Source organism: Phoca vitulina, unplaced genomic scaffold, assembly GCF_004348235.1.
Source record: "Phoca vitulina isolate PV1807 unplaced genomic scaffold, GSC_HSeal_1.0 scaffold10, whole genome shotgun sequence".
Lineage (NCBI taxonomy): Eukaryota > Metazoa > Chordata > Mammalia > Carnivora > Phocidae > Phoca > Phoca vitulina.
Genome location: NW_022589713.1, coordinates 44,086,360 through 44,112,584, shown reverse-complemented (window position 1 = coordinate 44,112,584; position 26,225 = coordinate 44,086,360). Strand labels below are relative to the sequence as shown.

Genomic DNA, 26,225 nt, shown 5'->3' with positions numbered 1-26,225 from the left:
CATGAGTGTTGTTCAGTTCCAAATTCAAGGGGATGCTCTCTGGCAATTGTGACCACCCCCCCATCCCATGAACACTGAGGCCTTCAACAGGTGCACATCCCTCTGAGGTGTGCCAAGAGAAAATCCCCAAGCAAGCCCTTCGATCTACCCCAATTGTATTTGAATTTCCTCCAGTATACAGACCAAAGGGTGGTAATCCCTGCACCCAACACCCAATTCTTCACCATTGATTTTCAAATCTTTTTAGCCATGGGACTTTGCCTGAAATGAAAACTTAAGGAGAAGACAATAATTTGGCTGAAAGTGGAACTACTCTGAGACAAGGCCGCCCTCTGCCCTTGCCCCTTCTTCCCACCTACACAGCAGCCTAAGCAAGTACAAATAATAACCTGGAAACAGTTTTGAGCAGGTGTAACCAATACCCCCTCAACAGAAGAAAAATCTTAGTCGGGCATCTGTCAAGTGATTCCCTCTGAGCATGACTGCTAGGTGCGCCCTCCACGATAGTTGCAGAGAACAGGTCTGGAAAACAAGAAGATACTTGCTGAATAATGGTGATTCTTAAATATTTTTGTGTCATAGACCCTATTGAGAACCTGATGAGCACAAACTCTTCTCCCCCGTGTGTGTGTTTTCCATGGGGGGGAGGAGGGATGCATAAACACAAGCACTCAAAAGCTTACAGACAATGTCAAGGAGTTTTTGGAGCAGGAACTTTCCTGAGTTTCCACAGACTTTGGGTTAGAAGTCCTGCTGTATAGGATTTTTAACCAGCAGTCATTGGATATTAAGGATCAGCCACCAAAAATGATGACATTAGTTTTGCAATAGTTAAATTAGAGTCTTTGTTTGGGGCAGATATTAAACAGCAGGGCTACCTATCAGTTAAAGCCTTTACTTATTTGTGGCAATCAAATCATGTTTGCTCTGTGAAGAAAATGTTGAACTCTCTATCCCAAATGGCGGGGGCCTGAACCCAGTTCACTCAAAATGGATAACAAGTCTTTAGGAACCAATGAAAAAAGAGGATCTGCAACACCCCTCCGTCCCTCCACCCCAATCCTTGCACTGAATGCCATCACTTTTAGGAGACTCTTCTGACAATTCTGACTTGTGTGCTGGCCTTAAGGTCCAGGTTCTGAATCACCATCAAAATCCAAAGGTCTACACCCAGTTTCAATGCAGAGTCAAAGGAACAAACAAAGATGAAATCCGCTGTTAATGCTGCTTCATTCCTAACAGATTTCTCTCCAAAGCGAGAGACCAATTGTGGTCAGTATGAAAATAATTGTGTCTCAAATGCCTGTTCCTCATGTACAAATGAGAAGGCCAGGCTAGTGATTTTCTAGATATTTTATATGGGGCTGCCATAATTCTGGGGAATGAGTAGCTGCCCTTTTAACAAATGGCACAGTCTAATTCTGTCAGATAGAAGGTGATAAAGAGAAAAAACATGGACGAGCGGCAGACCCCATTAGTCAGATATGATTTTTTGCTCTGGGAAAAGGAGACGTGCCCCAGATGAGATTAAGGTTTTGTCCGTTTGTTTCTAAATCAATTTTATAATATTGAAAGACTCGGAAAACAGCCTGGGATCCATACCAGGACAACTGACCTGTAATTGTAAAAACTAAAACTAAACCTTCCAGATCGATATCTAGGTGCTAAGTTTTCACACGACTTCCTTTAACCAAATGCATCGCCCACATCTACCTTCCGTGCAGTTCCACTGGCCAAACTCAGGTCCTTCCCTGTGAAGGGGCTCTCACGGAGGCAGGAGGAAATAGATTGTAATATTAAATTTGAGGAGATTCCAGGTGGCATGTTCCCATTCCCACCATGTTAGTTGGCCGAGGATTTGGTGTGTATCTGTGTATGTGTGACTGTTCTTATCACACCAGTGATAAGAAAAATAAATGTCTTCATCACCAGGGCACAACCTGTGAATAAAATTAGTTTTGGGTTAATAGTGATACATCAGGAGAGGACAAACCTCTGCGTGAAGGTACCAGAGACAGAAATTGTCCGAGTCCTCAGAAAAAAAACAGGTCAGCGGTAGAGTCGGCCAGCCCCGAGGCTCATTCTCCCTTCTGCAGCTTCAGGACAACTCTGCCAAGGCATTTGCAAGTAAAACTCCATGTATTTGCCACATACGGAACTCCCAGGGCTGGGTAACCTGTAAGTCAGGGCTCTTCTCTGAAGTTCACTAAAATATCTAAAAGCAAGCTGCAGAAACTCTGCTTTTTAGGTCAGCTTCGGTGTTTTTCAACAGCAGGAACAGGGAGAACCATAGGACACTAGGATATATTCAACGAAGGCTGATATGTAACATTTGAAAGTCATCCTGGAGCTGGGCTTTTTTTTTAAACGTGGAGAAAATGCTGAGCCTCCCACTGTTCCCTCAAATGACCTGGCAGATGAAAGACAGGCTTTGTAAAAAAAAAAAAAAAAAAAAAAGGGTTTCTAGGACTGGGGTTGCTCAGTCTAGAAGACGTTGACATGGCTCCCTTCAAACGTGTGAAGAATTTTGATCAGGATGATGGGGAGGCGTAATAGGAGAAAAATTGCTTTAAATTAAAGCAGGCAGGATTTCGGGGTGCATAAAGACAGATCACAAGGGTGAATGAAGGTAAAGACAGTCAGTTCTCTAAGGAAATCTTTAAAGGTATCCATCTCCAGAAAGCTTCTAGAAAAAGTAGCTTCTCCCTCATTGAAACTTCCACTTCTTTGAAGGGATTGAATCCTTTGCCTGTCAGGTTCTCTCCCTACCCTGTGGTTCTGCTATCTTCTGCTCCTAATGAGCCTGGTTTAATCTGGAGCATCTGGCCTTGTCTTGGAAGAATGGAAAGAGCTTGGCCTTCAGAATCAGGCTGTCTTCAGCTTGGCCCCACGCTGGTCACGTGACCTTGGACAGCCTACACAAGCCTGGCGTCCTCGTGGACACAGAGGGAACTACCAGGCCACTTTAATGAGATCTGGCGTGTCTTGTGCCCAATGCAGTACTCACCCACACTCATGTGCTCAACCACAAGAACTGTCCAGGCTTGGCCCCCACTCACACACCCCATCACCTCCTTATACTTCTCTCTCTGTGTTTCTCAAACTTGAGAATTCCCAGATTCCTCAGGAATTGTTCAGAGGATGTCTGGTTCGAAATCTAAGATCCGTGGAGGTCAAGCTGGCAACACTCAGTTGCCCTGGTAATTCAGACGGTCCCTTCTTTTTAGATGATCAATGAAATTAAAACCAAAATTTAAAAATTATTATAAATAAGAACTTGCAGACCACTGAGAATATATCAGCAGACTCTTGTTTAAGAAACCGTCCTAGCTTAGCTTAATGAGTATTCTGTCACTAGGTGTTTAAAACTATACTTTCTTATTTAGCCAGAGTCTCCAGGTTCCACATGCTACATTGATGTGCGCAAGGAAAAGGGGATGCTTTGTCCTTCTGTAACTGCCGTACCCTTCCTCCTCCGCCTCCCCAGTCTGCAGAGCCAGCAATGTAAACTAGCCAATCCAGGAACACAGCCTCTTGTGATTTCAACAACTTTCTCTTTAAAACTGACTTTCCTCTTCTAGGTAGATAATCAGCCCTCCAACCCCTCCACTTTCTCCACTTTTGCCATCTTGGGGAGCCGGAGGGGAAGCCTCTGGAGTCCTTGTGGCTGCAGGGCCATCTGAGGGCTGAGCAGGGTCCTCTGGGTCCTTGCAAGTCTCTTCAGTGATGGAGCCTCTGTTCACGAAGTCATTCCCGCCCTGCTGGCATCCTAAGGCCTGAGAACCTGTCTGTTCCCTGTGTGCGAGGTCAGAACACAGTCCCTCTCCCTCAGGCCCCATCATGGCTGCCACTCTCATCCTCCCCAGGACCCTGGCTGTCTGCCCCAAGGCAGCCCCTTCCTTCCCACCATAGGAGCCCCTAGGAAGCTCATCTTCCAGCACCACCAACGATATTCCATGAGCCCACTTCTGGATGCTCTCTGCCCCACACAGGAGCTTGAGGAGACCTGGAGCCCCTTCAGGCCTCCCTCTGAAGCCTTTCCTCAGGGTCTGATTCAACTCTGATATAGCTGCCTCAAATTATTAGGGGCCAAAGGGTCAGAGACCACAGGCAGCTTATGAGCCTCCTTCTCCCTGGATCCCAACTGAGGAACAAGCAAAATCCAGCATTTGAACCTCAGGGAACTTCAGTCTCTAGAAACTTCTGTCTCGACAAAATCTGGGCTACTCTGTCACCATGTTAAAGAGGTGAGCTGATCAATGATCAATGATCTTTTCGTTCTAGATCTATACTCTTTTCCCTAGGGTAATTAGGCTTAGCTAAGAAAATGAAGATACAGGGCACCTGGGTGGCTCAGTCGTTGAGCATCTGCCTTCGGCTCAGGTCATGATCCCAGGGTCCTGGAATCAAGCCCCATATGGGGCTCCCTGCTCTGCGGGAAGCCTGCTTCTCCCTCTCCCACTCCCCCTGCTTGTGTTCCCTCCCTCACTGTGTCTCTCTCTGTCAAATAAATAAATAAAAATTTTTTTTTAAATGAAGATACAAGAGAATGCAGTTTTAGTGGGAACTGAAAAACATGAGTTTCTTATTCTCAAAATAATGTCCCCTTATATATACCAGTGCTGATCTATAAAGTGGGAGGATTGAGACAATGCACCGGTGGGCAGGCAATTCTTATTTTCAACCAATTACATAAAATGTTTTATGCCCAGATACACATATTGCTGATAGTTATCCAGCTTGCCCATAGGAATTTCATCCTATGATTTTTTCTTTTTCACGTCACAAAAGTTTCTTAGAATTCTCCACTGTCTTCATAACGCTCTTGGTAATCTGTTTGAGTTGCTGTCCAACATTTTCATACTTAAGGTCCCTTTGAAGTACAAGAGTATATTCTTCAGGCTGGAGATTCTGCAGATCCTCAGCTTCTCTACATGCTGAGTCCAGGTTCCTGACAGACCCTGGAAACCAACTGCCCTTCTCCCCCTTCCTCTGAATTCCGCTGGGAATCTGCCATCCCCTACTCAAGTACCCTGTACTTATCTACTGTTGTCTCACCAGGAAGTAGATTGTGTATTCTTCTCAATGTTTCTTAGCCCTTTGGGGGCGTGGATGCCAATGAAATTCTAATGACAGCTGGTACCCCTCCCCCTAGAAAAGTGCATGTAAATTGAAGTCTGCAAACAGTATCAAGGATCCACAGAGGCCAACAACAGACCCGTGTTAGCTGAGACCCCAACTTAACATCTACTGTCCCAGCTCTCATGGAGACAGACATGAAAATCAGTACGTGCGGAAAACGTGTAAGTTTATAACACAGAGTAGGGATGGCTTGATCTTTGTAGGAAGAAAACACAGACCTATTTTTCTTGGAGATATAAATATTTGTTAATGTACTTGATAAACATTACAGGGCCAAATATTACTCAGTAAGTTTTGAAGCTCTGGTGGCTTTTGATAAGGATGCTTCCATCTCTGTTCGTGGTATCACATCTCCTGGTGTCAGATCCCTGTGCGTATGCCTATAGTGTTTATTGAACTCCAGGGCCATCATTTAGCATTAGTACAATTCTCAACACTCAGATAAAACTTGACATATATCCTGATAATCTCTAGGACTTCATTCTTTAAGATTCCACTCAGCTGTCACCTATTCCTGTTTCTCTCCCAACAACATCCATCCAACCAACTAGGTGAGGATTCCCCCTGAGTCTCATCAGACACTCATGTGTGTGCCTTGTACACAGTGTGTCAAGATGATGTCTCTCCATCACACCATGAATGCAGCCAGAGCAGGAGGGTTGTCACTCCCACCTGTGAGCTCCAGTGGCCAGCACAGGCCCAGAACATAGTAGGCACTCAGTACATGTTTGCTGAATGTGGACTGAATTGCCATTGACCCAAGTCTTCAAAGGTTCTTACAAGGTAAAGAAATAGGCCAAATCTAAAGAAAGCAAACTGGGAACTAAAATGAATTGGTATTTCAGTGTGTTAAATCTGTTGAGTGAGCTGGTAAAAGAGGGCTCCTGAGTGTGGGTTTGGGGCCAGTTGCTGATTTCCGGGCTAGTTTAATGCATACTTCGATAGCAGTGAAACTATCTGGTAGACAAGCTCAGCTCCTTAAGCTCATCCCTAAGCCTCCACAATCTGACCCAGGCCCATTTTCTCTTCCATCCCAAGCCCCCCACTGTCCCATTTCTAAGCCTTATTCCTCTAGCTACACCAAGCAATCTCATGCACCCTGGGTCTTACTGGCCCTGCTACTTCCTCATCAAGAATGCCTGACCCCATGTCTACATATTAAAACTTTCCTCATTTTTCAAGAGCCTGTTCAGAGGCCATTCTCCCCATTGAGCTTCCCCGTGTCCCCAGACAAAAGAATCCTTCTCAAGCATGCTGGGAGCACTGGTCACCTCTCATGAGGCCCTCATCACTGATTCTTGCTCAGGACCAGAGAAACAGTCATTTCCAGTGGACTCTTTTTCTTTTATCAACCCAGGGGCTCTTCTTCTTCACTTTTGTGTCATCTGTTTCCTTCTGCTCACCTTTATACAGACAGCTGCCTTCAGCATCTGTCCAGTTACAGCAGTATCAAGTAAATTTGATGCACAAACATCATAAAGAATGAAAGAATCTGTCGCACATCTTTTTAGCACAACAAGATGGTCCAGATTCTTGCGGCAAAATGTTATATGATGAAGCCCTTCCTGTTGAATGATTAACTGAATGAAAATACCATATTTCCTTTTGTCCTTATAAATACATTGTTTACTCATCAATTCTTGAGTTCGAGAAAATTCACCTTCAGACACTATCATCTGAAGGCTCTTAGCCTGAGACTTTACTTATATAATCAACTTACTGTCACTGTTAGAGTCTAAAGAGTTGCTCTCCTTCTCTTTGAGTTCATCTTCTGAGTCATCTAATAATTGTGAAATGTTGTTCTCTGTCACTTTTCTTCTCTTTGCAAATATGAAAAATTTTGAATTTTCAACTGTATGCAATGTAAAAGCAGACTCAAAATAAATGATGATTTAGTCCGTTACTGAATCATCCTTCCAGGCCAATCCATTCTTCTGTTTTATTATTTTGGTCTCTTTTAGCATAATTGAGAATAATTGATGAGTAATGATGAAAGATAATTCCCAGGATGATGAAAGAGCAAGATATTTCAAAAGATAGAAAAATAAGATCACAAAGATGCCATCATGTATCATAGATTTATCAAAGAGACTAGTGAACCCACATAGTAATTACTCATAGTAATTACTCATAGTTATTAGAATGAGTTTTATTTTATTTAAAAAAAAATAAGTAAATTTTCTCTGTGTTCTTTGGAAACCCTTCAAGAAGGAATAAAAGCAATGAAATATCAAGCCTTATAAATAGAGCAACTCAAAGAGGAAACTGAAAAACTAAAGTCAGGTCTAATGGACCCTGATGGTGTACTGAGGGTTATCATGTTAAAATTCCGTACATGTCTGTCCAACTTACGGCCAAGGACATACTGAGAGTCACCATCTCCCTGTCTTCCTGAAGTTCCCCAGGCCTGGTCAGGGATCTACTCCTATAAGAAACTTTGGAGGTGTTCACCAAATGGATAGTAGGAACTGAAGGTGTAATAATTACGCCGGGACTGTAATTATCAAGGGAATGTCACACAGTATTGCTTACCTAAGTGCAAGGACCTTGTGCCATCTCAAAATCTTTGCCCTTAGCCTAGAATACTGTTCGTCTTTCTCTCTCCCTTTTAGCTGGGTAACTGCTATGCTTTGAACATCACTTCTACTTTGAACGTCACTTCCTCAAGGAAGCTTTCCCAAACTTCGAGCCCTGCCATTAAGTACCCCTTCGTGGGCTGTTAGAACTAGTGTGTCACCTCCACCGGGGGGGACTGCCAACCAGGTGTGCTGAGCCATGTACCATCAGCACACTGCTGCCCATGGCGGGCGCTCAGTAAGCATCTTGTGAATGAAAGACCCTGAATGAATTCAAACCTGTTTCTGAGGACAGATGCTCACCTGCCTGGCCCCTTGAACAAAATGTTAAGGTGCATGTATTTGAGAAAGTAAAAGTGAAAAGTAAAAGCCCACGTGTAGAGAAAGCAGATCGAGTTAAAAGAGCTTGATTTTCCTGGACTGTCCTTTCCTGGGGGTGATTGGGAACAAGCAGTATGACCGTGGCAGAGGAGTCCTCGGCTCATGCTTCTGGCTTACATTTAGGTGTCGGGTGATCTGTCAGAGACTGACATCAGCAACGAGCCTCGGCACCCTCAGGCTGGCGTGGCCACCACCGAGGAGAAACTGAGAAACAGGCTGTATGAGTTAGCGATGAAAATGAGTGAGAAGGAGACGTCTTCGGGAGAAGATCAGGAGTCGGAGCCCAAGACAGAGTCTGAGAACCACAAGGAAAGTCTGTCCTCTGAAGAGAACAGCCAGGGCGTCCAGGAAGAGCTGAAGAAGGTAAGTGCCGTGAAGCCGCCTGCAGGCAGCTCGGTGTGGGCAGCGGGAGAAGGGGGAGGCAGAGGAAGTTCTGTATTTGCACAGAGGTGTGCTGGGCCCCCCACGAGCTGTCTCTCAAATGCCCATCCCGTGCATGCGGGAGAGCCCCAGAAGCCCTGTTGGTTAGTGCTGAGTGGTTCAGTCAGGGAGAGGGCCCCGCGGGTCCCAGGCCTCCTGAGACCTGTCCTCTCCTTCTACTAACTATCCTTCCCAAGACAGCCCTTTACTTTCAAGTCTATAATTAATGCTCACCGCCTCTCTCATTAGTAAAGGCCCATGCCTTCCCCTGCCCTTCCCCAGAGGAACTTTGCCTGTGGGTTGAGAACATCTCGCCATCCCTCTTTTAGTCAATGGTGATGTTTCAGACCATGGTCTTTGTGCTAAACATGGCCTGCTGCATCATTTATCCCTGCTGTTTGCAGATTTGGGTTTGTCTTAGCCTCAAAATCGTTTTCCAAACAAACCATATGTGGAATCCTGGTGTTTCAAACAGGTAAAAGTCCCCAAAACTCCAACCACTTGATCTCCAGTCCCAAACCACCCCTCCAGGTACCCAGGGACATTGCTAGGAAACCACAGAAGGAAGAACCCCTGGCAGAAAGGGGGCCCCAGGCCCCCTGCCCCCTAATAAGTGCTCTGCCCCCTGTCTTTCCCTCTACAGCTTCTCAAAGTACATGCATGCTAGACTCGGCCACTTTAGAGTCAGGATATCCCTACTGCTTCCAGTGGAAGAGAAAGAAGCTAACATTTGTTGAGTGCCTAGTGCTTTGCTTATGTTAGTGAATTCATGTCATAGAGACCTACTGAATTAGATGCAGAGGCTTGTCCTGAAGGTACTTACCCAAGGCCCACAGCTAGTCAGCTTCAAAGTTGGGGCTGCATCACAAAGGTGCTCGGCCTCAAATCACAGGCTCCTTCCCTTACAACGAGCTGCCTCTCCTGTAATCAGATAAGATCTTGCTGGAAACATCTAGATTTCTTTGCACTTGTGGTCAGTTTTTTCCCTCTTCTGAGAGTACATTGTATAAGCTCACAAGTTCCCGGTAGCCCATGTGAATGGGGCAATGAGCCCCTTCATCTGCTCAACAGCCAAGCTGGGGTGCTACATAGGAGGAGCCCGGCCAAGCCAGCAAAGAGCACAGATGGTCAAGAGCCAGCCCCGAGGGAAGTGGAGGCCATCTTCCACGGCCAAGCCCCTGAGCCCTCCAACAGCTCACACTCTGCCTTTCACTCATTCCCATCCCCCGCTCCGTAATCATTGAGGCCTCATACTCCTCAATCCATCAGGTCCTCTGCCTGCGGACAGTGCACACATCTGTCCCCTGCCATGTCAGGAGCCTTCACAGACACCCCCTCCCTGGGATGTGGGCTCCAACCCATTGCTTCCTCAGTGGTAATGGGTTCTGCTCCTCTCTGTTACTTGAACCAATACCCCATGATAGTCACATTTGTCTGCCAGAACTCAGAGCCAGATGGTAAGTGAAGGATATCACATTATTTCCTACAATGGCTCTGCATCCTACTGGCTTTGCTGCCTGATGGTCACAAGGCTCCCCAAAATCCTGTTGTTCCAGCAGCCTGCCAGGCCACGATGAGTCACAGACTCCCACCCCTTGTCAGCCTGCACGCCTCATCTTCTGGAGGCACAGCCACCAATCTGCACTGTGCTCTCTTGGACAGAATGTGAACAGGGAAAGGAGGGGCCAGTGGGGAAAAAATCTAAGACAAGCCCCCATCCTGCCCCGTGCCCTCGCTGAGCAAGAAACTAGGAGAGTTGCTCTTATTCAAGCTCCCAAATGTGTCAGTTTCTCAAAATTTAAGTCGTTCCCCAGCCTACCATGAATCAGTGCATTAAAATATCCATCAGATATCACTTACTGTATGTAAAAATCCGGGTAACAAACTGAAAAAGATAATTAACATATTTTCCGCATCAGGCATGGGTTACTCTGGGATGGGAACACAGAAATACAGGTTTATATCTTCAATATTATTTAGAAGCAGAAGGATATAGAGATAGGCTTCAAGGTAACACTGAATTTGAAATGCAACCATGCAATTTGCAAACTCTGCAAACTTTGGCTAGTGTCCTAACTCACTGCCAGTGCTTAGAACAAGCCGGGGTCATTTCTTGCCTCCCACCAGACCCTGTCCCCCGGCTGCTCTCCCTGTCCCTCCAGACCCTGCATGGCTACTCCAGTCCTTCCTCCACTCAGCAGCCGGAACTGCCCTGCAGACCCCAAGCTTGCTCCCAGCACTGCGACAGGCCCACACCTGCCGTGTTTTTCAGCTGATCCTTGGGACCCAGCCCCGGGCCTCGTGGTTGATTGCATGAACACATCTTGGCCTCATCTGTAAAATGAGGATAATCATACCCCTGATAGAGTTGTGAGGGTTGAATTGTACATCATAGCGTTCAGCACATAGCAGGAACCCAGCAAATACCGGATCCCCTGTAACAACCTCAAGGAAAATAAACTTCACGGCTGTGAGTTAACATCCGTCTGCTGGTCAGTACCAGCTTTGTACCTATTTCCAGGCAACATGTGGCATGTCTAACATAGGTCTGTAACCACATCTGGGGCTTTGTCGTGCTAGGTAGAATATAAGTGGGAAGACACTGCATGAGAATGCCCCACGTTCCCATCTTCAGGATCAGAATAACTGACTTCCCCTGTGAGCCAACCACAACTAGTTTCTACAGCACGAGTGTGCACACACGCGCTGTCTGCACACGGCATGGTTTGGGCATGGAACTGGGCTCATGTAACTATTTCAGAAGTGGTCAGTGCTCCCCTAATCTCTTTGCCCCGGCAGTGCACACTGGCCCAAAGTCCAACTGCCTCAAGGCCCCTGATGAAGCAGGAGCTCCTCTTCCTGTGCAGAAGGCAGGCAGGCCAGAAGGAGAGAGAGAGAGCCCTGCCTGGGAGCAGTCCTAACCAGTGACTGCCGAGAAGAAAGTCAGTCCCCCAGCTATTTGGCCTCCATGGGCATGGTGACTCTGGGGCCGAGCTACACACTGACTCCCCAAGTTCCCCAGCCAACAGAGCTCTAGGCTCCCGCAGTGATGAACAGTCCTCCTTGACTCCCTTCCCTCCCCTGCCCCACGTCCCCCTCCTCCACCACTGTTTCCCGGGATCGCCTCCCGAATGAACTAAATCCCTGTCTCGGGTCTGCTTCTGGGTGAAACCAGACTAGGTCAGGTTAGTGCTTTGCTCATCTGTCACTGTCCCCCTGCCTCCATCCCTGGCCCTGCTTTCCGGGAGCCAAAGCAGAGGAATGTGCATGTTCCCACTTGACATCAGTGGCTGTTTAGTGTCTTTAATATGACAACCCACGTAAGAACGGGGGCTTCAGAATCCTGTCCAGCCGCAGAAGAACCATTTTAGAAACACGCATTATCTTGACTGGAATCAGCTCTTTGCTGTAGGCAAACTTGTCCTATAGGTGGCTCACTTTCTCTGGAGGTTGGAAGGATAGTTACCACCATCTGAATTTTTACCAACAGAAGAACAAGCTTGCAGAGCTTGGGGCCAACCCAGAAACCTCTTGGGGACTGGATTCCCAAAGAGTCGTTTTTTTCTTTAAGTCATCTTATTCCATCAAACCTCAGGGGTCAGCCCTCTAAACCATGTGATCTTTAGAGCCCAGAAGTGAGCACTTGCTTCTCCTCTACCATTGTGCAGATGGCCATGCCAATGGTTCTGGGAGAAAGTCCTGGCCAAAGCAGTTCTTAGAAGTGTCTGCTCTAGGTATGCAAGGACAGCATTCCGGAAAGAAGGAGCAGAAGAATGGCTGAGGACTCCTGGCCTGACTTTAGAGACTACATTCAGGGGCTGGATCTCCCACAAGTCCCATAACCTTCCCAGGCTTAGAGCAATGGTCCCCCAGGTCCCTTCTGGCTCCAAAATCCCCTGGTTCTAGATATGTAACAGATTAGATAGATTTTTATGTTTCCTGACCTAAGTATCCTTTATGACACTGTTTATATGACAAAAGATGTCCCACATATCAAGCTCTTAGAACATAAGTGTCTGTTGAAGGCCCACATTAGTAAGTTCTTGCATTATAGTCAAATTTGTATAGCCGGTATCCTGAAAGCATTTTATTTAAAGTGCCTTTGTTTATTACCATTACAAGTAGCTGGATCATTGGGCTTTGCTTTCACAAGGGAGTCACAGACCAGCAGCTATCTCCCATATGTATAGTTTCATGGAATAATTCTCATCAAAGTATTGAGACTTCTCTCAACTATTAAATGTCTTTTTCCCCAAACAAGAGATAAATTTATGCATCTTCTCCTGGATGCTCCCCATATACTAACACCAAGGGACAGGGATACACAATCCTGGTCCATGATCAAGGAGACAGATCTATGGACTGTTTCAAAATACCCAGGGCCTTGGCTTTCTGAAGTTTAATGTGCTCCTGAAAACCTTTTCGTTGATATCAGTGTTAACATAAAGTCAACTTTGTCTGCGTGTGTCTCGCCCCTGTAAAATAATACACTGTTCACATAAGGATTCGGTGTCTTTCATCCCAGGTCACATTCTATTTCAGAAGAGTGTCTTCATCTCCAGTTGGTGCTAAAGAGAATATAGTGTTAGGTACTGACTGGTATCTTACAAGTGATTGATCTCAGTAGGGCTATGCCTGTTGAAGAACTAACACCTCTTTTCTGACTGTCCATTTAACTGTTGCCCTGGGGGGTAGAAATGAGCTTCAGCTGTGCACTTAGAGCCACAGCTCTTATCCACAGGCCTTGAACAGATGAGGAGGTTCCATACCACTCAGGATGTCATTGGCATCACTCATTCCCACAACCATATCCTGTGTGTGTATGGGGAGGGACCTCCCAGCCCGGGAAGAGGTCCAGGTTCTCTCCTGGATCACTGGGGCTTCAACAGAACATCATCTCCTCTAGGCAGAAGATGAACTGAGCACTAGAGAAAGATTGTTCAAAAGTCCAGTGCAAAGATTCCTTACAGCCTCTGTGAAATGCAGGCATTATCTGAACAGACAGGAAAAATGATGTTGCCTCAGCCACAGCAATACAATGGGACTTAAGACAGATGCAGTTTGAAGCGAGAAAGGCAGAGCTGCTCTAGAAGGTTGCAGATAGAAAGCTCTAGAAAACAAGGTACTGGTTCAGAGTTCTTGCCCCACAAAAGCCCAAAAGTAAGATGCCCTGAGGAAATGGGACTGTAGGAAGTAAGAGGGGAGAGAAGAAAAAGAACATACTTTGTGTGTCTGCAGCTTGGCAGAATAAGCAGGATTGTGCTCTTGGAAAACATTTCTGGGTGGAGAGAATATAAAAACAAAAGAAAGAAATATATACGAGTCTCACCTACAAACACAAATACTGAAATCCTAAATAAAATAGTGGCAAACCAAATGTTGCAATATTAGAATCACATGCCCACACAACTAATACATTTATTCTGAGAATGCAAAAATGAAATTAATAGAAGGACACTCACTGTTATAATAAATCGCTTAGTAAGGACTGTTTTTTAAAACCACAGGATAATCCCAACTGATGCCAAAATGGCCCTTGGAAACATTCAACATATATTCCATTAAAAAAAAAAAACTCTCAATGAATTAGATAATTCTGATGACAGATATACATCTCAAAGCACCTAGAGAGGGGCGCCTGGGTGGCTCAGTCATTAAGCGTCTGCCTTCGGCTCAGGTCATGATCCCAGAGTCCTGGGATCGAGCCCCGCATTGGGCTCCCTGCTCCATGGGAAGCCTGCTTCTCCCTCTCCCACTCCCCCTGCTTGTGTTCCCTCTCTGGCTGTCTTTCTCTCTGTCAAATAAATAAAATCTTTAAAAAAAAAAAAAAAAAGCACCTAGAGAGTTTTTCCTGAATGAGAACTCATTGTAAATATCAAAAATATCTTGAACATCGTAATATTTTACTATTGATCAAACAAATCCATGAGTTATAAATGCAAATGCTTTTACATAAATATTTATGTTGTCAATCAAAATAGCATGTATATACGTTTGAAAAATAATAAGAAAAATAATAAGATTTATTTTAAATTATAGGCGAATACTTTGATATTTGTAATGATTTTTTAAATATTGACTATTTTTTTCTTTTTTTTTTTAATTTTTTTTATTATTATGTTAATCCCCATACATTACATCATTAGTTTTAGATATAGTGTTCCATGATTCATTGTTTGTGCATAACACCCAGTGCTCCATGCAGAACGTGCCCTCCTCAATACCCATCACCAGGCTAACCCATCCTCCCACCCCCCTCCCCTCTAGAACCCTCAGTTTGTTTTTCAGAGTCCATTGTCTCTCATGGTTCTTCTCCCCCTCTGATTTCTCCCCCTTCATTCTTCCCCTCCTGCTACATTCTTCTTCTTCTTTTTTTCTTTCTTAACATATATTGCATTATTTGTTTCAGAGGTACAGATCTGAGATTCAACAGTCTTGCACAATTCACAGCGCTTACCAGAACACATACCCTCCCCAGTGTCCATCACCCAGTCACCCCAATTATTGACTATTTTTAAAGAAATAAATGAGCAGGGGCGCCTGGGTGGCTCAGTCGTTAAGCGTCTGCCTTCGGCTCAGGTCATGATCCCAGGCTCCTGGGATCGAGCCCCACATCGGGTTCCCTGCTCGGCGGGAAGCCTGCTTCTCCCTCTCCCACTCCCCCTGCTTGTGTTCCCTCTCTCGCTATGTCTGTCTCTGTCAAATAAATAAATAAAATCCTTAAGAAGTTTTTTTAAAAATAAAAATTGAATTAAAAAAAAAGAAGTAAATGAGCAAAATTGACTGTAAAATCCAGACAGAAGAAATTGGCAAAGTGGCCAAAGAACTATCCTCAGAAAGAAGCTAGTCCCCGTGGTCTTTGCCAATAAAATCCATCAGTCATTCATGGTACAAATTACTCCCATACGATTTAGCATTAAGAAATTAAAAGTATCCCAAAAAATTGAAGGAATCCAAGTTTACTTTATTTATTTAAACTTGGTCTGGGGGCACCTGGGTGGCTCAGTCGGTTAAACATCTGCCTTCAACTCAGGTCATGATCCCAGGGTCCTGAGATCAAGCCCCACGTCAGGCTCCTTGCTCAGCAGGGAGCCTGCTTCTCCCTCTCCCTCTGCCTGCCACTCTCCCTGCTTGTGCTCTCTCTCTCTGTCAAATAAATAAATAAAATACTTTTAAAAATTAAAAAAAATAAAAACTTGGTCTGAATCTGACCCAAAAATCATATGCCTCCAAAAATTTACATACTACCTCACTGGTTAACAAACATGCAAAAATTCTTAATATGTTAACAAATTGTTTCCAATGGCCTATATTTTTTTTCCTGAGCTTTACTAATAATTTCAAAAATAAAAGGAATCAAATGGCACAACTGAAGCAGAAAGATATCTGGGACACTAAAGGTGATGTCCCATGTGTTTCTATGCACACCCTCTGGCACATACTATTGATGTCCAACTGCCTATTAAAATACTAATTTACAATGGCCAAGGAGGATTTTGTCTAGGAATGTAATAACCTCAATTTTAGGAAACCTATTAATATTTTTCATTATAATCACAGATTAAAGGGGGAAAACATAATTACTTTGATAAATTCCTAGATTGATGTTTGATAGGTAGTAGGAAATTCATACATATTCATAAATATTGAGTGAAGAATAGCTGATAAATAGGAAGATAAAAACTTAACAGTAATAGCTGTTAGCCTTTTTGAGGTTTGCCAATCTCTTCAGGAATTTGATGAAAACTTTGAGCCTCTCTCCATAAAACAGTAAAGAATGAAAATGATTTAGGGGTGCCTGGATGGCTCAGTTGGTTGAGCGTCCGACTCTTGGCTTAGATCATGATCTCAGGGTCATGAGATCAAGCCTCGCATCAGGCTCTGCACTCAGTGCTGAGTCTGCTTGGGATTCTCTCCTTCTTCCTCTCCCTCTGCCCCTCCCCTGCTCATGCTCTCTCTCTCTCTCTAAAAAAGTAAAAAAGTAAATAAAATATTTTTTAAAAAAATGAATATGATTTAGATAGACTCCCAGGAGAAGTCTCACTCCCTTATGCATCAAATAATAGGAATACAGACCCCAGCCCCAACTGTGGACCCTGACGTGGCCCGTGAGCCAGCTCTAGTGCCTCAGCCAAAGCAGCCCCTGGAGAACAGTGACTTAGACGATTACCTACCTGTAAGAGCAATGTGGAAGTCCAGGAGTCCATCAGAGAAGTTCCAGCACACTGTTGGAGCTAAAACAAATCTAAGACTGGACACATTGGAGAGGATAAAAGTAACAGTTTGACTTTACCCACCTCACCCCTCCTCCAAGGTGGCACAACTCAGTGCCAAGAGAGCCTTTCTTGGCCTGTGATTTCTCCCATGGGAGAAAGTAAGACCATGTAAGTGAGCACCCAGCTTCCCCAGCTGTGCAGGACACTACCAAAGAAGTCTGTTTATTGCTCACCCCATTCAGAATACTGAGTCATAATCTACATGACTAGGAGATGGTGAGCAGCTATGAGAACAGCAGCCAGGGCTCAGAATGTATCAAGTGGACTCAGATCCTGTTAACTGCATCATGGACTCCCATCTAGAGACCAGACCACCACTGGGACACCTCATCCATAGGTCTCCCCATTGTCTCAGACACCCCCCGTGCTCTGTGTGCCTTACCCACACACATCTCCACCACATGGCTGGCTCCCTATGTGCACTTCCAATGGCTATAACGAAAGCAAGCTTCAGCAAATGGCTAGTGAGCATGCATACAAGGCATGACTAAATCTGTGAGCAAGAGAGAAACCACAAACTTGAGGATAGCACTGCCCTTGGGAAAGCAAAAGGGAGGTGGTCAGCACTCAGCCTGTGCATTGCAGAATTGAGAGAAGGCATACAAGCTTTAAAATTCTGCCTGAGGAGGGAGAAAGAAGTGTGGAGCAGGAGTATCCATAGAAGGTCTGAGAAAGCCTCAGAATCCCTGGTAAATCTGATGGAAGGTATTTCTCTCCTGAAATCAGTCAGGAAAGACTGGAGGAAGTGACTGCTACTTCAAATGCAAAGATAGCAATACAAGACTTAAAGGAACATGAAAAATCAAGGAAACATGACACCACCAAAAGATCACAATAACCTTCCAGTAACTGACCCCCCCCAAAAATGGAGATTTGTGATTTACCCAATGAAGAATTCAAAGCAGCCTTTTAAAGGAAGCTCAATGAGCTATGAGAAAACATGGAAAGTCAATTCAACAAAATTAGGAAAACAATGCATAAAACAAAATGAGAAGTTTAACAAAGAGGTAGAAATCATAAAAAGGAACCAAACAGAAATTCTGGAGCTGAAGAATACAATGAATGAAATGAAATGAAAGATGCCATAGAGAGAATCAAGAGCAGAATGGATCAAGCAGAAGAAAGAACATGTGAAGTAAGAGACAGGACCTTGGAAATTATCCAGCCAGAGGAGAAGAAAAGAAAAGAATGAAAAAGAATGAAGAGAGCCTATGTGAACTACAGATACTATCAAGAGAAGCAATCTGTGAATTATTAGAGACCAAGAAGGAGAAGAAAGAGAGAGGGGGCAAAAAGCTGGTTTAAAAAAATGATGGTTGAGAGGTGCCTGGGTGGCTCAGTCAGTTAAGTGCCTACTTTCGGCTCAGATCATGACCTCAGGGTCCTGGGATTGAGCTCCACGTCAGGCTCCCTGCTCGAGTCTGGCGGGGAGTCTGCTTCTCCCTCTCCCTTGGCTCCTCCCCACCCATGCTCCCTCTCAGTCTCTCTCACTCTCTCTTAGTCTCTGTCTCTCAAATAAATAAATAAAATCTTTAAAATAATAATAATAATGGTTGAGAACTTCCCAAATCTGAGCAGAGATTTGACCATCCAAGTTCATGAAGCTCATAAGTCCCCAGACAGATTAAACTCAAAAATTTTTTCTCCAAGACTCATCATAATAAAACTAACAAAAATGAAGGATAAAAAGAATCTTAAAAACAGCAAGAGAAAAGAAGCTTATCACTTATAAGGGAATCTTCATAAGGCTATCAGCAGATTTCTCAGCAGAAACCTTACAGGCCAAGACAGAGTGGAATGACATACTCAAAATGCTGAAAGAAAAAAAAAACCTGCCAACCAAGAATACTTTATCTGACGAAGTTGTCCTTCAGAATGAAGTACAGATAACCTCATTCATTCCCGGACACACAAAAGCTGAGGGAGTTAAGCAACACTAGACCTGCCTTACAAGAAATGCTGAAAGTTCTTCAAGCTGAAATGAAAATGCTCTAATTAATAATATGAAGGCATGAAAATATACAACACACTGATAAAGGTAAATATATGGTCAAATTCAGAATATTCTAATACTGTAATATGGTAGTGTGCTAACCACTTAATGCCAGTAAAAAGATTAAAGGACAAAAATATTAAAAATAACTATAGCTACAATAATTTGTTAATGAATACACAATATCAAAAGAGGTAAATTGTGACATCAGAAAACATAAAGGGAGAGAGTAGAGGGTAGTTTTGTACGCCATTGAAGTTAAGTTGCTATCAGCATAAAATAGTTCACTGTATCTGTAAGATGTTTTGTGTAAACCTTATGATACAAAGCAAAATCTACAGTAGATACACAAAAGATAAAGAGATGGGAGTCCAAGCATACCACTACAGAAAATCATCAATTCACAAAGGAAGATGGCAAGAGACAAAGAAGGGAACAAGAGAACAACAAAACAGCCAGAAACCAATTAATGAGATACATTAATTAGTCCTTACCTGTGAATAGTTACTCTAAATGTAAGTGGATTAATTTCACCAATCAAGAGACATAGAGTGGCTGAATGGATAAAAAAACAAGACCCAACTACACACCGCCTACTTCAGCTTTAAGGGCGTACATAGGCATAAAGTGAAGGGATGGAAAAAGATATTCCATGAAAATGGAAACCAAAAGAGAACAATGGTAGTTATAATTATATCAGACAAAATAGACTTTTACTCAAATGCTATAATAAGAGGCAATGTCATTATAAAATGATAAAGGGGTCAATTCATCAAGAGTATGTAAAAATCATAAATATGTATGCACCCAATATTGGAGCATCTAAATATATTAAGCAAATACAAACAGATCTGATAGGAGAAATAAACAACAACACAAGAGGGGTAGGGGACTTCACTACCCCACTTTGAACAGTGGATAAATCATCCAGACAGAAAATCAATAAGGAAATGTTGGATTTGAATCAAATGGACCTAAGATATAGATATATATATATATATATATGGAACATTCCATCTAACAACAGCAGAATACACATTCTTTTCAAGCTTACATGGGGCATTCTTCAGGATAGACATATGTTAGGTCACAAAACAAGTCTTAACAAATTTAAGAAGGTTGATATCATGCTAAGTATCTTTTCCAACTACAGTGGTATAAAACTAAAAATCAATAACAGGAGGAAAACTGGAAAATTCACAAATATGTGGAAATTATATAACACACTCCTAAAAAATCAATAGGTCAAAAAAGAAATCAAGGGGTGCCTGGGTAGCTCAGTCGGTTAAGCGTCTGCCTTTGGCTCAGGTCATGATCAAGCCCCGCATCAGACTCCCTGCTTGGAGGGGAGTCTGCTTCTCCCTCTCCCTCTGCCCCTCATCCCTTCCCCTACTCATGCACTCACTCGCTCGCTCACTCTCTCAAATAAATAAAATCTTTAAAAAATAATAAAGTAATAAAATAAATCAAAAGGGCAATAAAAAAAATCTTTGAACAAATGAACATGGAAACAAAATATATCAAATCTTATGGGATGTCACAAAAGCGATTCTAAGAGGGAAGTTTATAGTGATAAATGCCTACATTAAGAAAATAGAAAGATCTCAGTAAATAACCGAACTTTACACCTCAAGAAACTAGAAAAAGAAGAACAAACTAAGCCCAAAGTTAGCAGAAGAAACAAAAAACAGAGCAGAAATAAATGAAATAGAGACCAGGAAAACAATAAAAAAGATCAATGAAACTAGAGCTGGTTTTGAGGAAAAAAATAAAATCGACAAATCTTTAGCTAGACTAACCAAGGAAAAGGAGACAAGATTCAAATAAATAAAATCAGAAATGAAAGAGGAGACATTGCAATCGATATCACAGTAATAAAAAGTACCATGAGATAATACTATGAACAACTGTATGCCAACAAGTTGAATAACCTGGAAGAAATGGATAAATTCCTAGAAATATACAACCTACCAAAATTGAATCATGAAGAAATAGAAAATCTGAATAGGCCAATAATGAATAAGAAGACTGAATCAGTAATCAAAAACCTCCCAACACAGAAGAGCCCAGGACCAGATGGTACAGTGGTTCATTCTACAAAACATTTAAAGAAGAATTAACGCCAATCCTTCTTAAACTCTTCCAAAAAAAAAGAAAAGGAAGGAATACTCCCAAACTCATTTTATAAGGCCAGTATTACCCTTTTATCATAGCCAGATAAGGACTCTATAAACTGCAGGCCAATATCCCTGATGAATATGGATGCAAATATTCTCAACAAAATATTAGCAAACTGAATTCAACAACACATTAAAGAATCATACACCATGATCAAGTGGGATTTATCTCTGGAATGCAAAGATGGTTCAACATACACAAATCAATAAGTATAACATACTACACTAATATAATGAAGGATAAAAATCATGATCTTCTCAATAGATGCAGAAAAATCATTTGACCAAATTCAACACCCTTTCATGATAAAAACTCTCAATAAATTGTGCATAGAAGGAACATACCTCAACATAACTCACAGATGACAAGCCCACAGCTAACATCATACTCAATGGTGAAAGACTGAAAGCTTTTCTTCTTTTACAAGGGTGCCCACTCTCACCACGCCTCTTCAGCATAGTACAGGAAGTCCTATCCAGATCAGGCAGGAAAAAGAAATAAAATGCATCCAATTTGGAAAGGAAGAAGTAAAATTATCATTGTTTGCAGGTGATATGATCTTACATAGAGAAAATCCTAAAGACTCTACAAAAAAACTATTAGAGCTAATCAACAAATTCAGTAAATTTGCAGGATACAAAATCAATATACAGAAGTCAGTTGTGTTTTATACACTAACAAAGAAACATCTGTAAAAGAAATAAAATAATCCCATTTGTATTACCATCAAAAACAATAGACTACTTAGGAATAAATTTAACCAAGAAAGTGAAAGATCTGTACTCTGAAAATTATAAGACTTTGATGAAAGAAATTGAAGACATGAACGAATCGAAAAATACCCCATGTTCATGGATCAGAAGAATTGATTTTGTTAAAATGTCCATACTATCCAAATCCTTCTATAGAATCAATGCAATCCCTATCAAAATTTTATCAAAATTCCAATGGCATTTTTCACATAAATTGAAAAAAGCAATCCTAAAACTTGTATTAAACCACAAAAGACACCAAATAGCCAAAGCAATCAACAAAGCTAGAGGCTTTGCACTTCCTGATTTCAAACTATGCTTCAAAGCCATAGATGTCAAAATAATATGGTACTGGCATAAACAGAGACATATAGGTCAATGAAACAGAATCAGGAGCCCAGAAATAAACCCTTATATCCTCAATTGGGAATACTCAATGGTAAAATGATAGTCTCTTCAATAAATAATAAGGGACCACTGGATAATCTCATGCAAAAGAACGAAACTGGACCCCTATCTTACACTACTCACAAAAATTAACTCAAAATGAATTAAAGACTGAAGCTCTAAAACTCCTCAAGAAACATAGGGAAAAATCTCCTTGACATTGGTGTTGGCAATGATTTTTTGGATATGACACCAAAAGCACAAGTAACAAAATAATACGTGAAATAAATAAGTGGAACCACATCAAACAGAAAAGCTCCTGCCTAGCAAAAGAAACAATCAATGAAATGAAAAAGCAACCTACAGAATGAGAGAAAATATTTGCAAACTATATATATGATAAAGGTTAATATCCAAAATATATAAGGAACTCCTACAATTCAATAGCAAAAAGTGAACAACCTGATTTAAAAGTGGGCAGAGGATCTTAATAGACGTTTTTCCAAAGAAGACCTACAAATAACCAATAGGTAGGTACATGAAAAGATGCTTAACATCACTAATCATCAAGGACATACAAATCAAAAGCCCAATGAGATATCACCTCACATCTGTTAGAATGGCTGCCATCAAAAAGAGAAGAGAAAACCAGTTTTGGTGAGGATGTGGAGAAAAGGGAACCCTTGTGTACACAGTTGGTGGGGATGTAAATTGGTACAGCCACTGTGGAAAACAGTATGGAGGTTCAACTACCATGTGGTCCAGTAATATCCAGTAATGTCTGGGAATATATTCAAAGGAAATGAAATCAGGATCTGGAAGAGATGTCTGCACTCCCATGTTTATGGCAGCATTATCCAGTAGCCAAGATATGGGAACAAACTAAGTATCCATCTACAGATGAATGGGTAAAGAAGATGTGGCATATAGGTACAATGGAGTATTATTCAGCCATGAGGAATAAGGAAATCTTGCCATTTGTGACAACATGGATGGACCTTGAGAGTGTTATGCTAAGTGAAATAAGTCAGAGAAAGACAAATACTGTATGATCTCATATGTGAAATCTAGAAGAGGTGAACCCATAGAAATGGAGAGTAGGATGGTGGTTGCCAGGGTCTGTGGGATGGATGAAATGGGGAAATATTGGTCAAAGAGTACAAACTTCCAGTTATAAGATGAATAAGTACCGGGGATCATACAGCATGGTGACTGTAGTTAATAATACTGCATTATATACTCAAAAGTTGCTGAGAGAGTAAATCTTAAGTGTTCTCACCACACACCAAAAAAATGGTGATTATAGGAGATGACTGAGATGTTAACTAACCCTATTATGGTAATCCTTTCTCAATATATAAGTGTATCAAATCATCATGTTATACACCTCAAATTTATACAATGTTATGTCTCAGTTATATCTCAACAAATCTGGGAAGGGAAGACATGTTCATTTTTCAAAAGCCATAAAATTAAAAGGCAAACAATAACTGGGAGGACATATTGCTTAAATACATAATGGGCAAAGAATTATTTAGCCTCATAATGCTAATGGGTAAGAGGGCAATGCACATAAGCAGGCAATTCACCAAAAAAGAAAAAAGAAAGAAAGAAAAGTAAATGACCAATAAGCATGTGAAAAAATATTTAACTTAAACTGTATTTCAACTGTATTTAATTCAACATGTAACCCAGAACTTAGCATATGGTTTGCGCATTCATCTTTCCCGTTCAACAAATGCACAGTAAGACGCTGGGAAAACAGCCATGAATGGGGCAAAGTTCATCATTTGTTTAGCCGAGCAACAAAAATGCAAATTGAAATAACGAAATGTCACTTTGCCTAACAAATTGGATGACTAAAAAGAACCATAACCAATGTTGCTAAGAGTTCAGGGAAAGAGGCAGTCTAATGCACTCAAAATAGTAGGAGCACACGTTAGGGCACTGGTAACTGGGTAAGTCCGAGCAATCAGAGTGGGCATACCCTTTGATCCAGCAATTGTACATTCCATCCTTTATCCTATGGAAAAGCTGAACAAGCAGCCCAGGGTACATCAATGCAATCCAACAAGCACTGCATTATTCTTGTAGGGAAACAGTGACCTACATGTTCAACAATAGGGACTCTTGGGGAAATGGAGGGGATGAGGTCCAGGAAACAGATGAGGCATCAGCCCTGCAATAGCAGACAGATTTGGTCCAGATACAAATAAGTGGGTAAATGTGATGTCAGGAAGTTGGAGAGGTTTTGTTTTATGTTCTGTATCCACCCCCCCCAATCCATCCCCCACTCTCTGAACTAGAAAGCAAGTCTGTCTTCTGAAGGTGCAAGGGTGGTAGAATTGAGGTTTCCAGATTGTAGAGAGGGTTTGAAAGAGCTCTTGCATAGAATGGGAAAGGAAACTATGTGGACAAATAGAAAGGATCCCCACACAGCAAGGAAGGCCTGCATAAGGTCAGAGATCATGAACATTTACCTGAGACATAAAGAGCCTGCAAAAGAATACAGCAACCTTGAACACAAATAAATGCAAAGTAAAAATCCATTCTATTTGAAGAAATGGTCTGTAAGTAGCAGGTATATTCATAAATCCACATCATTGGGCATACTTACACAGTACAACTCAAGTGTCAATTCCAGGATTTACATTAGAACTCCTCATGTCAGGGGCTTCTAGTTTAGTCATTAATTTGCAGTGAAATTCACAGATAAATCTCAAACCAAGTTTGGGAGCTGGGGAGAGCAGATAAAATGGAAATGAATTCTCTCCATACTAGGAACAAAAAAATATGACATTAAATCTTAAGAAAACTAGGGACACTTGGGTGGCTCAGTCGTTAAGTGTCTGCCTTCAACTCAGGTCATGATTCCAGGGTCCTGGGATCGAGTCCCGCATCAGGGTCCTTGCTCAGCGGGGAGCCTGCTTCTCCCTCTGCCTGCTGCTCCCCCTGCTTGTGCTCTCTCTCTCTCTCTGACAAATAAATAAAATCTTAAAAAAAAAAAAAAAAAAGACCTTTGGGGCACCTGGGTGGCTCAGTCATTAAGCATCTGCCTTCGGCTCAGGTCATGATCCCAGGGTCCTGGGATTGAGCCCTGCATCGGGCTCCCTGCTCTGCGGGAAGCCTGTTTCTCCTTCTCCCACTCCCCCTGCTTGTGTTCCCTCTCTCGCTGTGTCTCTCTCTGTCAAATAAATAAATAAAATCTTAAAAAAAAAAAAAACTTAAGAAAATTGCAAGTCTTCAGGAAACCCAGGAGTCTAATGGAAGAAAAGATAATGTAAAGGTGAATTCTTCCAAAATTAGGGTAGAAGCCGAATGTAAGTCAAATCAAAATCTGAACCAGATGTTTTTTAACTTCTCAAAAGAAAGAAAATCTGATAGAAAATCTGATAGAAAAAAAAGTCAAGAATAATTTAGAAAGGTTTACAAAGACTAATATAGGAATGAAGAGGACCCCTGTATTAGGATATTACAGTATGCTTTAAAGGCACAGTAACTAATTTGTGAGAGAGTGATACAAGATATAATGAAATAGTCCAGAAGTACAGCCTAGAATATATTAAAATTTAATTCATGATTTATCTCATGATTCCCACCTACCTCTAACCCCAGTTGGAAAAAGAAACCTCTTAATAAATGGTGTTGGGACAAATATTCACTAGTTATTTGGGGGAGGGGAGGATGTATTGAGAGGGGAAGGTCCTTAATTTTCCCTTCAGTGAAGGAAGGAATGGATTTTCCTGGTGTGCAGGCCCAACAGGACTTTACAGGTGACAATAAAGATGTGCCCGCGAACCTTGGGAGAGGTGGCCGCACAACCTCTAGAGAGTGAATCCCTGTTCATTTACCATTTATTCAACAAATAGTTGTCGAACCATTCCAAGAGCTGCAATACAGCAGGGATAAGAGAGAAGAGTTACCTGCCTCGTAGAATTTACCTTCTATTGGAGGAGACAGCTGATAAATATGTAAACAGGTTCAGGGGATGATGTCAAATAGTGATAAGGGCTAAGAAGAAGGTTAAGGAGGGCAGTGACGGAGGGCGTTGGGAGGGGGGTGAGTCCAGGAAGGTCTTTTCAGACACCATTCTGACCGAGTGTCCCTTGGACTGAGGCCT

The 26,225-nt window shown here is 42.3% G+C and overlaps 1 protein-coding gene across 4 annotated transcripts in view; it reads left to right on the top strand.

The window, feature by feature from the left end:
- Positions 1 to 26,225, top strand: part of MYRIP (myosin VIIA and Rab interacting protein) — a 399,641-nt gene that overhangs the window by 346,944 nt on the left and 26,472 nt on the right. For all 4 annotated transcript variants that reach the window (XM_032408946.1, XM_032408947.1, XM_032408948.1 and 1 more), the window contains exon 11: positions 8,223 to 8,462. In XM_032408946.1, the coding sequence (XP_032264837.1) occupies positions 8,223 to 8,462 (240 nt within the window). The remainder of the gene's footprint in view (positions 1 to 8,222; positions 8,463 to 26,225) is intronic.